Here is a 10,648-nt window from a genome sequence, read left to right on the forward strand (position 1 = left end):
CCTTATCCAGGACTTCTTTAGAAAATTCAGGAAGCGTAAAGAGCAAGGGAGACGCCAGTTCAATTTCAACACCACAGCTGCTCTACAGGTTCACACACACACACACACACACACACACACACACACAGATAACATCACACCAATGACTAAACATGGAGGTTAGGTGTTAATATTGTGGTTTAAACTGTGCATGTACAGGCCGGTCTGCGCACGTTGCATGATCTCGGTCCAGAGATCCGTCGAGCCATATCATGTGACCTACAGGATGAAGGTCTAGTTGACATAAACCTCGATGAGGATGAAGACATTTACAGGGTAAAAGATATTTTTTATTTACATCAGTACATATTTCAAGTCATTGGTTCTTAAACTTTCCAGCGTGTGGCTATAAGTTTAGTAGATATGAAGTTACCTTTATACAAACTATAACCTATGGAAGAAAAATATCTTGTAACTAAATAGGAAGTTCACAGAAAGTTGTGTGTTGCATCATATATGTTTTGCCTTAATATTTGTATTGTGTGGTAACTGTTTCCTAAAAGCAACAAGGTTCTGTGTGCTGTGTTGTACGATGAATAATGCCTTAAGATATAGACTAAAATATATGTAAGCTATGTTACAGTGACAGTTGGCCTGAATATGTCTGTAAATCTGCTATACATCAGAATAATATTTATACTCTTTTAATTGAGTTGATAAAGTTAATGAATCATTTTTATTTCTGTTTGTGCAGAGGAAAGGAGTTGTGTTTGTAAATCACATGAGCACAGAGCAGACGCACAACATCAGCGCCACACAACGTCCTCTTCAGCTTCCAGTCTGTCAGAAATATTGTCTTTCCAAATCATCCAACAACATCATCAATAATGCCAACATACCACCGCTCCCTGCCCATCACGGCCTGATCTCTTATCTTAACCACGCCAGTGATGATGGACAATTCAACAGGTGTCACATGACCACCGGTTACCATAGACAGTAAATAATCATAATGCACTGGAATGAGGCTTCAAGTCAGTGGCGTTAGAAAATAGATTCTCACACAAACATAGTAATGTGATTCAAACATGTTTTTTCACCAATACGAGTTTAAAATGAATGAATCATATTTTACTGTCCTACTGAGCATCAGTGAGCCGTGACCAAAGAGATCATTGTGGAAAAGTTCATGTTTTATAATGGAGGCATTAAGACTCAATCAATCTTAAGTGTTTAGTTATCATTAGACATTTTTGCACTGACCTTCTAAACATTTAGCATGTAATGGGTTAATCGAGTGGTTTTAATATTCTAAATTGAATGTATGTACTGATTTATTTCAATGGCTTTTAGGCTAGACTCACGTGCTGTTGAGTACCTGACTATCCATGTAGAAGACTCCGCCCCTGATGACATCGGTGATGACACGCTGAGCTCAGAGGAGTATTACAGCGGAGATGACCTCAAGCTGAATAGAAAGAGGTATCAGCTCAGTTTCGCACACAACTCTTCTGCTTTAATAGATGTTTAGTAAAGATCTTTCATTTCTTTATATGAGGTCAAACAAGGACACTGTAAGTCAAGCTGTATGTCCTGATGTGTCTGAAGATGAGCGACTCGTATCCCAGCAGCATCAGAAGTCATCAAAACGCCACCTTTTATCTACATCTCAATGTAAGACACTTGTGCTTCAACACCCTGGGCCTCTGGGGAATTTATATTTAATTAAATTTAAAAGTAGACCTGTTTGTTACTTTCGTTCCAGCTGACAGGGTCAAAAGTAAAAATAAGTTCCTTGTGTTAAAAATGAAATTATATTATTGTCGTTTTACATTTGTTAAAAATTCTACCTGGTATTGATAGACCAAACGTGTAAGTTATTGACCACAGCAAAAATATATCTCTATCTAAAACATTATCTCTCACAGTGGACATGCACCTACGAAAACAATTTCAGACCCCTCCATGATTTTTGAGTGGGAGATCTTGCAAAATTGCAGGGTGTTCAAATACTTATTTTCCTCACTGTATGTACACTGTAAAAAATATGCAGTATGAAGTTAAAACAGCTTGGTTTTGCAAGCCAATTCAACCTACCATTTTAAGTTTTGACCTGTGATAAGTTGGCGCATAACTTAAACAGATTTTAACTTGTTTTTTAAGTTAAAGTCACATAAAATATGTAGGTTATTTTCAGTGTATGTTTAAATTGAGTTTGTTTATTGGACTTCTTTGCTGACTTACTCCCACCTCTGTCTTACAGCCTCTTATAGACCAACTTTTCGTTTTGAGTGTTTGTGTAAGCAGAGCAGTCAAGCTGAGATTTCCTTACAACACACAGATGGACCCTCATATCGCCAGGTAATGATCCCAAAATATTAAATAGCCCTTGTATAAAATAGCCCTTTAAGCACTTGCTATTCAATACAGGGGCTTACATGTTGTTTACATGTCGCTGTGGTGTTTTTAATCCTGGAGAACCCACGCGTTAAATTTGGCCAATGTTAATTGCTGCTAATAAAAGGGTTCTTGGGTTCTCCAGGGTTAATATGCTTTAAGAAAAACTGTGTGTGTATCAATTAGACAAACTGTTGTTTACAATAGACAGTTTAACAGTTGATATTGAAAAGAGTCCTCACTCTCTACATCACAAACCAATCACATCAACGTGTAGGGTTGGGATTATAAGTTTTTATATACACACTCCTACTCCAGCGCTATTGCTTTATTAAACAGTAAAGACTATGCAGCATTTTTTATGTTTAAATCTTTATTTAATTTAAGCGAAAACCCTTAGTGTTAAGCTCTGCTATTTGAATTATGATGGATACAAATCCATTTATTCTTCTTGGTGTAATCTCCTTTAAAGATGCAGTTTGTATTATTTTCGCCGCTAGATGGCGCCAGATCAAACAATAACAATGATGCTGTTTACTGACGCTCTGAAGCAGCGTGGAATTATGGGATTTGTAGTCTTTAACTCAACCACTGATGGCCATCAATCAGACGCGAACGAGAAATCACGTAAGGTAATCAAGTCTTATAAATGTTGCGTTTGATGACATCGTTTATTTCATTATGTAAGTTTATATGTGATGTTCAAAACGAAATTGTTAGTCATATTGATATTACAGTATTAGTCCAAATTCGATGGTAAACACAGCACAGAATTAAGTTTTCAACTTACAATCTACAATGATTTTTGACATAATGTATTGACAGTACAAATCTTATTGTGAAGTGTCTTAAAATGACCATTTATATTGCTGTACAATACCTTTGATGTGCATATCGTCCGCGGGAAGACGCACTGATTACAATCTACACACTAATGTTGTGATCAATATAATAGCATACGGTTTTTGAAGGGTTACGAATCAAAACAACTCACCCATCGCGTAAAACACAAGCAGGATCAGAATCTCGGTCTAGTTAAATGTTGTCGTGAAGCTCTCTCCATCCAGATAATGCAACAACAAATTGATCCTCCCTCGTTTTGTTCCAAACTCTTCTTGGGTCGTTTGGTTGGCCCGTACGCTTACAGGAGCTGACACAACCAGAGGCAGACGGTACAGAGATATCCATAAGTTCATAAGCAAGCGCGTAGCCCGACAGGCGCTATCGCATAGTTCCGCATTTGTCCACAACACTGGCTCGCTGCGTCCGAAAACTCAAGACAGTGAGGACTTGTTGCCTCGCTGCCTCTTGAGGAAATGACTTCGGCTTCGGAGGCCTGAAGGCCGCTCAGAGAAAGGCTTTCCGACGCACTTCAAAGGCAGCGTGTTTGAAATATAAACAGAGAGCGCCTTTGTGATAACTAATCACATATTTGAAAACTACAATACTAATTTCTCGCTAGAAATGCAATTAAAATGATTAAAAAGTGAAAATATACGTTTATTTTCACTAAATTTGTGCTCCAGCTGCTTCCTTGGCCGCTATTTTATTTTTTCGAGCTCGACCACTGTTGTCATGTGGTTTACGTCAGTAAAGGCGGTGACAAAGGGTCACATGGATATTAACGTCATTGACAGGAGACTGCACTGCCCCGTGTCAATGTTTTGAATGGAAATTTTCTCATGATTTACAAGTAGTTGAAAACATTACAGATATTGATAGTAATCAGCTGGACAAAATATATAACACTGGCCTAGTGGTTTTTGGACATTTTACTGCAAATATCTTACAAATTGCACCTTTAAATGGCAACGGTCACACAAACAGGCTGTTGGGGATCCCCTAGCAATGTGATGTCAAATTGATTACACCCCACCCATAACCGCTCACAGACTCCGCCTTATGAGCGCGTAGTTTAACCTTCTGTCAGAGACGGATGGTCCACAAAAGGCCATGTTCAACATTGTATAATGAAAGATCTGTGGTGTATTTTAGCTAAAACTTTAGACACATTCTGGGTATACCAGCGATATCATGGGGTTTAGATTATGAAAGTTACTGCAGCTAAGATCTTTTGCTTCATTAATCAGATGAGAGAGAAAGAAAAGTTTAAAATGTAGTCTAACATTAAGTCTGTGTTACTTATGCACACATTGCAGTAAATTGTGCTAATGTTGGGTAATGTGAGGCACTCATCAATGATCAGATTCATTCAGTTGTATGTGTTTATACCCAGACCAGTGTGGCTTTTCTAAGGCTCATAAAACTAATTTCATTAAAAATATCATCATTTCATGTTCTGATGATAAACACAGGTCTTACGGTTGTGGGATGACTTGAGGGTGAGGAATTAATGACAACATTTGTATTACTGGAGTGAAGTAACACTTTAAGGTTATGTCAAGTATAGGTGTCACTTATTCCTCCTGTTGTACAGGTGAAGGCAGTGGAACGTGGACGAGAATCGAGTCGAACACAATTCTCTCCACGTCGCTCGATCTTCTCATGGGTAACGCCTCCAGCCACGCCTCCTCCCTACACAGCTCTGATTCAGTCTCCGCCCACTGCTGGCAGAACTCTGAGTTTTGCTCACAGGAGCTTTGGGAATGCCCAGCAAGGCTTTGATTGGTTGCCACCTTCTCCATCCCACTTACGGGTTCCAGGCAGTGTGTGTGGCCAACTTCATCGTGGCAGCGCTCATAATCTGGTGGAAGCGGTGAGTCAAATATAAGTAACTTTTTTCCTTTAAGTGCTGACTAAAAAATTCTGTATTATGAATATTTCAATGATTTTAATACGCTTTATAATTGCATGGCTCACAAAAACACCTGCCTTGTTTTTAACTGTTTTTAATTATTTAACTAAATAAAATGGATTCTGTTAAATTAAATGTATTCTGTTCTGCAACCGAAAAATCCTTTTCTCAGTAATGCAAAAATAATGTTAGTGATGATTCAGTGAATCAATTCAAAACATTAACTTGAACTAATTCAACAACTGTTTTGAAATAATGCTAAAAAATTTATGTAAGTCTGTCCCCTAAAATCTGTAAATATTCCTCTTTATTCCTGTTATACTAATGCACAGAAATTAAAATAAATATTATCAATACTTGTTTTTTTTAAGTGTACACTCTTAGAGCAGATGTGTTAAAAACAACACAATCAGTGTTAGTTTAAGGACAACACACTAAGGGCCATATTTATTTAATGGGGAAAATAAGTGTGACAGCACAATTTCAAAAAAGCGCAGAATGGAGTGGTAATATTTGCCTTGTCCCTCTGATGTCTCTGTGATGCCTCTCATATCAGCAACAATTGCTGCCATTTCAAGCAGAAAATTATTTAAGACATGCTTTTTTAGTGTTAAATAATGGCGAAAATACCAGTAATATCACACATGCAAACATAAGTAAATTGCATTGATTGAATATTTAAATAATCTCCTCCCATAAATTTTGTGTCTAAAAGAGAAACTCCTAGAAATGCATATGCAATAAGGTCAGTCACAAAAATAACTAGACCACATCTTTCAACACTATCCACTGCACGACTTTAGTAAATCACAACAGTCGATATTTTATAACATAATTATGGTTTTCACTGGCGCAAGCTGTTAGTAAATCTGGCCCTTAAAGGCGGAGTCCACGATGTTTGAAAAACGGTTTGGAAAAAGGAGACGGGCCGACTACCAAAACACACTTATAGCCAATCAAATCAAATCAAATGCCGGGTTGCGTATGTGTGGGGCGGGTCTATCAACAGAAGGTCCAGATTCTATTGGGGTAGGGGCGTGTTTGTTTAGGTGATTTCAAATATCAACATTGGCTTTCAAACATCATGGACTCCGCCTTTAATGCGTTGTCCCAGAATACACACATCTCTCTGTGCTATTATTGCAACACCACATTTTTTGTCACTTGTGTTTTATTTTGTCACAAAAGCCCTTTTCATATAGACATTCCAGAAAATACACGGAAATCCTGGATTTTTCCGGGATCGTTTGATTTTTTTTGTTGATTCACACTGCCAATGATTTTCCGACATCTGCAAGGTCCCGGAAAGACACGTGACCTGTTAAAAGTCCTGCACTATCTTCTACGCATCTGAAGTTTGCATATTTATTATTTCTCTCTCCTGAAACCACTCACCATTTTTGTTTATGATAAGACTATAGGTCGCGCTGCTGTGATGCAACCGTTCTTAAAATACGTCCTTAGAAGGTCGCAGCTATAGTGTTCTTTTTTTTGTGTTATGCTTTTAACACATTCTTCCTTAGAGTGTATAAAAGGGTGTGGACAACACTTATTTATTCTAAATTGTCAAATCTTTATATTTAGTAATATTTGATTTAGCAGAGATCTGGCATTGTTCAGACACTTGAAGTGTATAGTTTCTAAATATAACAGTTACAGTCCCAAAGACATTCGTTTTCACAAACATTTTATTTGGTCCTATTATAAAAAAATTTATATAGAAGAAATTTGATTTTATTTCGAATGATATTTAACAAGAAATTAATTCAGATTATACGGTTCAATTTTTAAATACTTTCATTAAATACTTTCATTTTTTTAAATACTTTAAAAAGTATCATTCATTAAACACATGCAGGATTTCTCTTTTATTGATGTCATATCAATAATGGTAACACATCATGTTCATACGCAGGACATACCCTGACTTTCTGAGACCATCTGAGTAATATAATCCATCTGTCCTCTCTACTGTCTCTTCAATGTGTTCAAACCCTTCAGTTCTTGACTGTATGTCACTTTCATGAACACTAAACAAGACAGCACTTAAACTGAGAACAAGTCTAATTGTTGAGAATGTCAACATTAGTTTGTCTTATTTCAAGTTTGATGTAATTCTAGTTTCAAAGCGTATATGCAATTTCAGTTTGAGTACTTCTGTTCTACTGGCACAAATATCCCTTTGACATTTTTAGTTCTTGCAAGAAAACATTTTTAAACTGTTAACAGGTTCTAGTCTTTAAATCAATCAAATAAATTCATATTGAGATACGAGATAATGCAACATGTCATGTTAACACATCAAACGTTTCTCTTTCACAGGTTCTGATTTCCGAGGGACTGGGCAAATACGCAAAGGATCCAAAGTTTGTGGCGGTCACAAAAACTGAAATCGCTGACGCCTGTGAAATGAGCGTTGATGAAATGGAAAGTGCCGCTAGTAACTTACTGAATGTCACACTACGCCAGGGGACAGATGAGACGGCCAACATAAATCACATTCTCCATGACTACAGCGATGAGGAGATCGACCTGGATGCAAAACATGAAGAGGATCTCAAAGATGAAATGATCTACATCCCAACCACACCAAACTCACAAATAATGGACAAATAAAACTGATGAATTTGTGCTATTATTTATAGAGAGATAAGCTCTTTTAATGGCTTTCAGTGAGATTCTAATGTGATTTTAATACCAACATGTCTTTTTCAGTATCTTTGCTGGACTGAAGAGCATTTATTGTTAAACTGTTGGAGATATGAGGGCATTTTCAGGAAAATCCTAGCCAATATCCTTTAGTTTGATGTATTCTGCTTGTTAAAAACAGATAAGTGTTTCCATTAATGGGAGCTTTTTGATGAGGTTTTTCCGCAGTGTCATTGCTCCAACTCAGATTAAATCAAAACCTTTATTATTTATCACCTATTCCCCAAACACGATGAAATAAGTTTAAAAGTAGTCTTTCCATGTTAAAGGATTAAAATAAAGAAATTCTGTCATTTTCCTCATTTAATTTCATTCCTATATGACTTTTTAAGTTACAAGAAGAGCGTTTAAGAATCTCTAGGCAGCACTTCTGTGTTAAGATCAGTGTCTTAAAGATTTTTGTGTGTTGCAGAGCATCATTTTGCAGATTTCTTGAAATGACTGACACAGTTACCAGCAGAGATCTGCGATTGATCCGACATGCATAATTTGAGGGTTTAAGCATTTACTATGTGGCTATATATTAAAGTTATACTCCAGCCAAATATCAAAATTACCCCATGATTTACTCTCCCTCAAGCATCCGAGATACATACAGTATATCCATCATTTTTCAGACACATTTGAAGTTATTTTAGTAAATGTATTTGCTCTTCCAAGCTTTATAACGGTAGAAACCGGGGATCAGGGAACAAAGTCTGACACGCTTTAAGACACATAGGGGAGAGTGGGGCACAACCTAACGCTTTGGCTCAATCATTCAAAAAATATTTGAGTTTGATTAATTATATTCTTACACAAGCAACACACACATCTCTGCTACAAATGAACATTTGAAGTTTGTTTCTAGTAATTACCGTTCTTGGACAATTACACCAAACGTGACAGAGGTGCAAACGTTACAACTTACCCCATAGGGGGGTTTAACTGTAACAGGCAGGGGGTTAGTTGTAACACTTGCTAAAAATTAAGTTTGCAGGCAAATATTTTAATACTATTTTGTCTATATACTTGAAGTGGATATTGTTTATATATCTGTCTATAATGGCGCTTTTCCATTGCATAGTACCCCACGGTTTAGTTTAGTTTGGGTCGGGTCAGTTTACTTTTGGGAGCTTTTCCATTGGGTGCAGTACGTAGTACCCGATACTTTTTTTCGTACCACCTCGGTTGGGGTTCCAAGCGACCCGAGCTGATACCAAACGTGACGCGAAAACACTGTAGATCACTGATTGGTCTGAGAGAAGCGTCATCGCTATAATGTAAATATTAGCTTTAGCTTACTGCTAGCTTGCGCTGTCTCAAGCAAACATGTTGTTATCTGTGTTCTGCTATAAGTTTCCAAACACCCTTTTAGCGATGAAAAACATCCGCAGGTTGAGAATCCGGGACACCATAACAGTTTTTTCCAGACTTGCAGTTTGTGGCGGCACATTCGCGACGTGCACGTCCGCATTATATATGCTTATATGCAACTTGAATGAGGCTCAGCGGAGCGCCGTCGACTGACGCCACGGGTCGGGTGTTTGAACAGAAACTGTCATGTGAGACAAACGCGATGTGCAAACATCAATTTGTGGTGGCCAATTTTAATTTTGTGGCAGACTGAGAAATAAATGAATGTATGGGAATGTACAACAACGCTCTCACGTGTATGATGTCACAGCAGTAGGCAGCGTAAATATAACGACACGCCTATAATCCCTCCCACTCCGAAGTGATAGAGACAGAGCGCCGCGCGTCATAACCTGAAAACCACGCCCACCGGGGGGGAAAACAATCCAACCGTCTCCATTGACTTTGTATTGCGAGAGGCTGCCTCCTTGTCATTTCTGGCTTATAACAAAAAACAGAATAATGCCTAAAAGCTGCTGTGTGACAATATGTACAGCTAACAAGCCAAAGAACCCAGAAATAAGTTTTTATAAGCTGTCGAGCCGTAAAACCCAGCTTTTAAGGAGAATAAAGTGGATCGCCGACTACGTTTCCCCCTAGTGGACGCAGTTCTACTAATATGAGTACTGTGAAAAGTTGCCTGTTTCCATTTTTGTGTCTTTAAACGCTCGTTTTTGGGGTCGACAGCTTATAAAAACTTATTTACAGATTAAAATTAAAAACAGAATAATACATAAAAGCTGCTGTGTGACAAGGTGTACAGCTAAAAAGCCAAAAAACCCAGAAATAAGTTTTTTTTAAGCTGTCGACCTCATAAAACGAGCGTTTAAAGAAACAAAAGTGGAAACAGGCAACTTTTCATAGTACTTCTATTAGTAGAACTGCGTCCACTAGGGGGAAACGTAGTCGGCGATCCACTTTATTCTCCTTAAAAGCTGGGTTTTACGGCTCGACAGCTTATAAAAACTTATTTCTGGGTTCTTTGGCTTGTTAGCTGTACATATTGTCACACAGCAGCTTTTAGGCATTATTCTGTTTTTTGTTATAAGCCAGAAATGACAAGGAGGCAGCCTCTCGCAATACAAAGTCAATGGAGACGGTTGGATTGTTTTTCCCCCCGGTGGGCGTGGTTTTCAAATTTGCATATCGGCGCTCTGTCTCTATACTAAACTCGATGGAAAAGCTAACCACGCCAGTGAGGTGAGGTGACCCGACCCAAACTAAACTAAACTAAACCGTGGGGTACTATGCAATGGAAAAGCGCCATAATAGACAGGTATCCACACTGTATTCATTCATCCAGCCCTTTTCTAACAATAGTTCAAATATAAATGGATAGTCTAAATATGAGAAAAAGCAGCACAATTATGACAAAACATTTTTTAATATGTGACCCAGTCTGTTATAATCATA

General features: G+C 37.8%; 1 protein-coding gene across 1 annotated transcript in view; it reads left to right on the forward strand.

Moving 5' to 3' along the window:
• cacna1db (calcium channel, voltage-dependent, L type, alpha 1D subunit, b) overlaps positions 1-8,784 on the forward strand; it is a 216,090-nt gene extending 207,306 nt beyond the window's left edge. Inside the window, exons 39-46 of the mRNA XM_065247770.1 lie at positions 1-88; positions 199-315; positions 734-948; positions 1,333-1,461; positions 1,538-1,653; positions 2,243-2,340; positions 4,814-5,092; positions 7,454-8,784. Coding sequence (XP_065103842.1) covers positions 1-88; positions 199-315; positions 734-948; positions 1,333-1,461; positions 1,538-1,653; positions 2,243-2,340; positions 4,814-5,092; positions 7,454-7,747 — 1,336 coding nt within the window. The 3' untranslated portion in view covers positions 7,748-8,784. The remainder of the gene's footprint in view (positions 89-198; positions 316-733; positions 949-1,332; positions 1,462-1,537; positions 1,654-2,242; positions 2,341-4,813; positions 5,093-7,453) is intronic.
• The last annotated feature ends 1,864 nt before the right edge of the window (positions 8,785-10,648 follow it).

Source organism: Paramisgurnus dabryanus, chromosome 11 (assembly GCF_030506205.2).
Source record: "Paramisgurnus dabryanus chromosome 11, PD_genome_1.1, whole genome shotgun sequence".
In the NCBI taxonomy this organism is placed as follows: Eukaryota; Metazoa; Chordata; class Actinopteri; order Cypriniformes; family Cobitidae; genus Paramisgurnus; species Paramisgurnus dabryanus.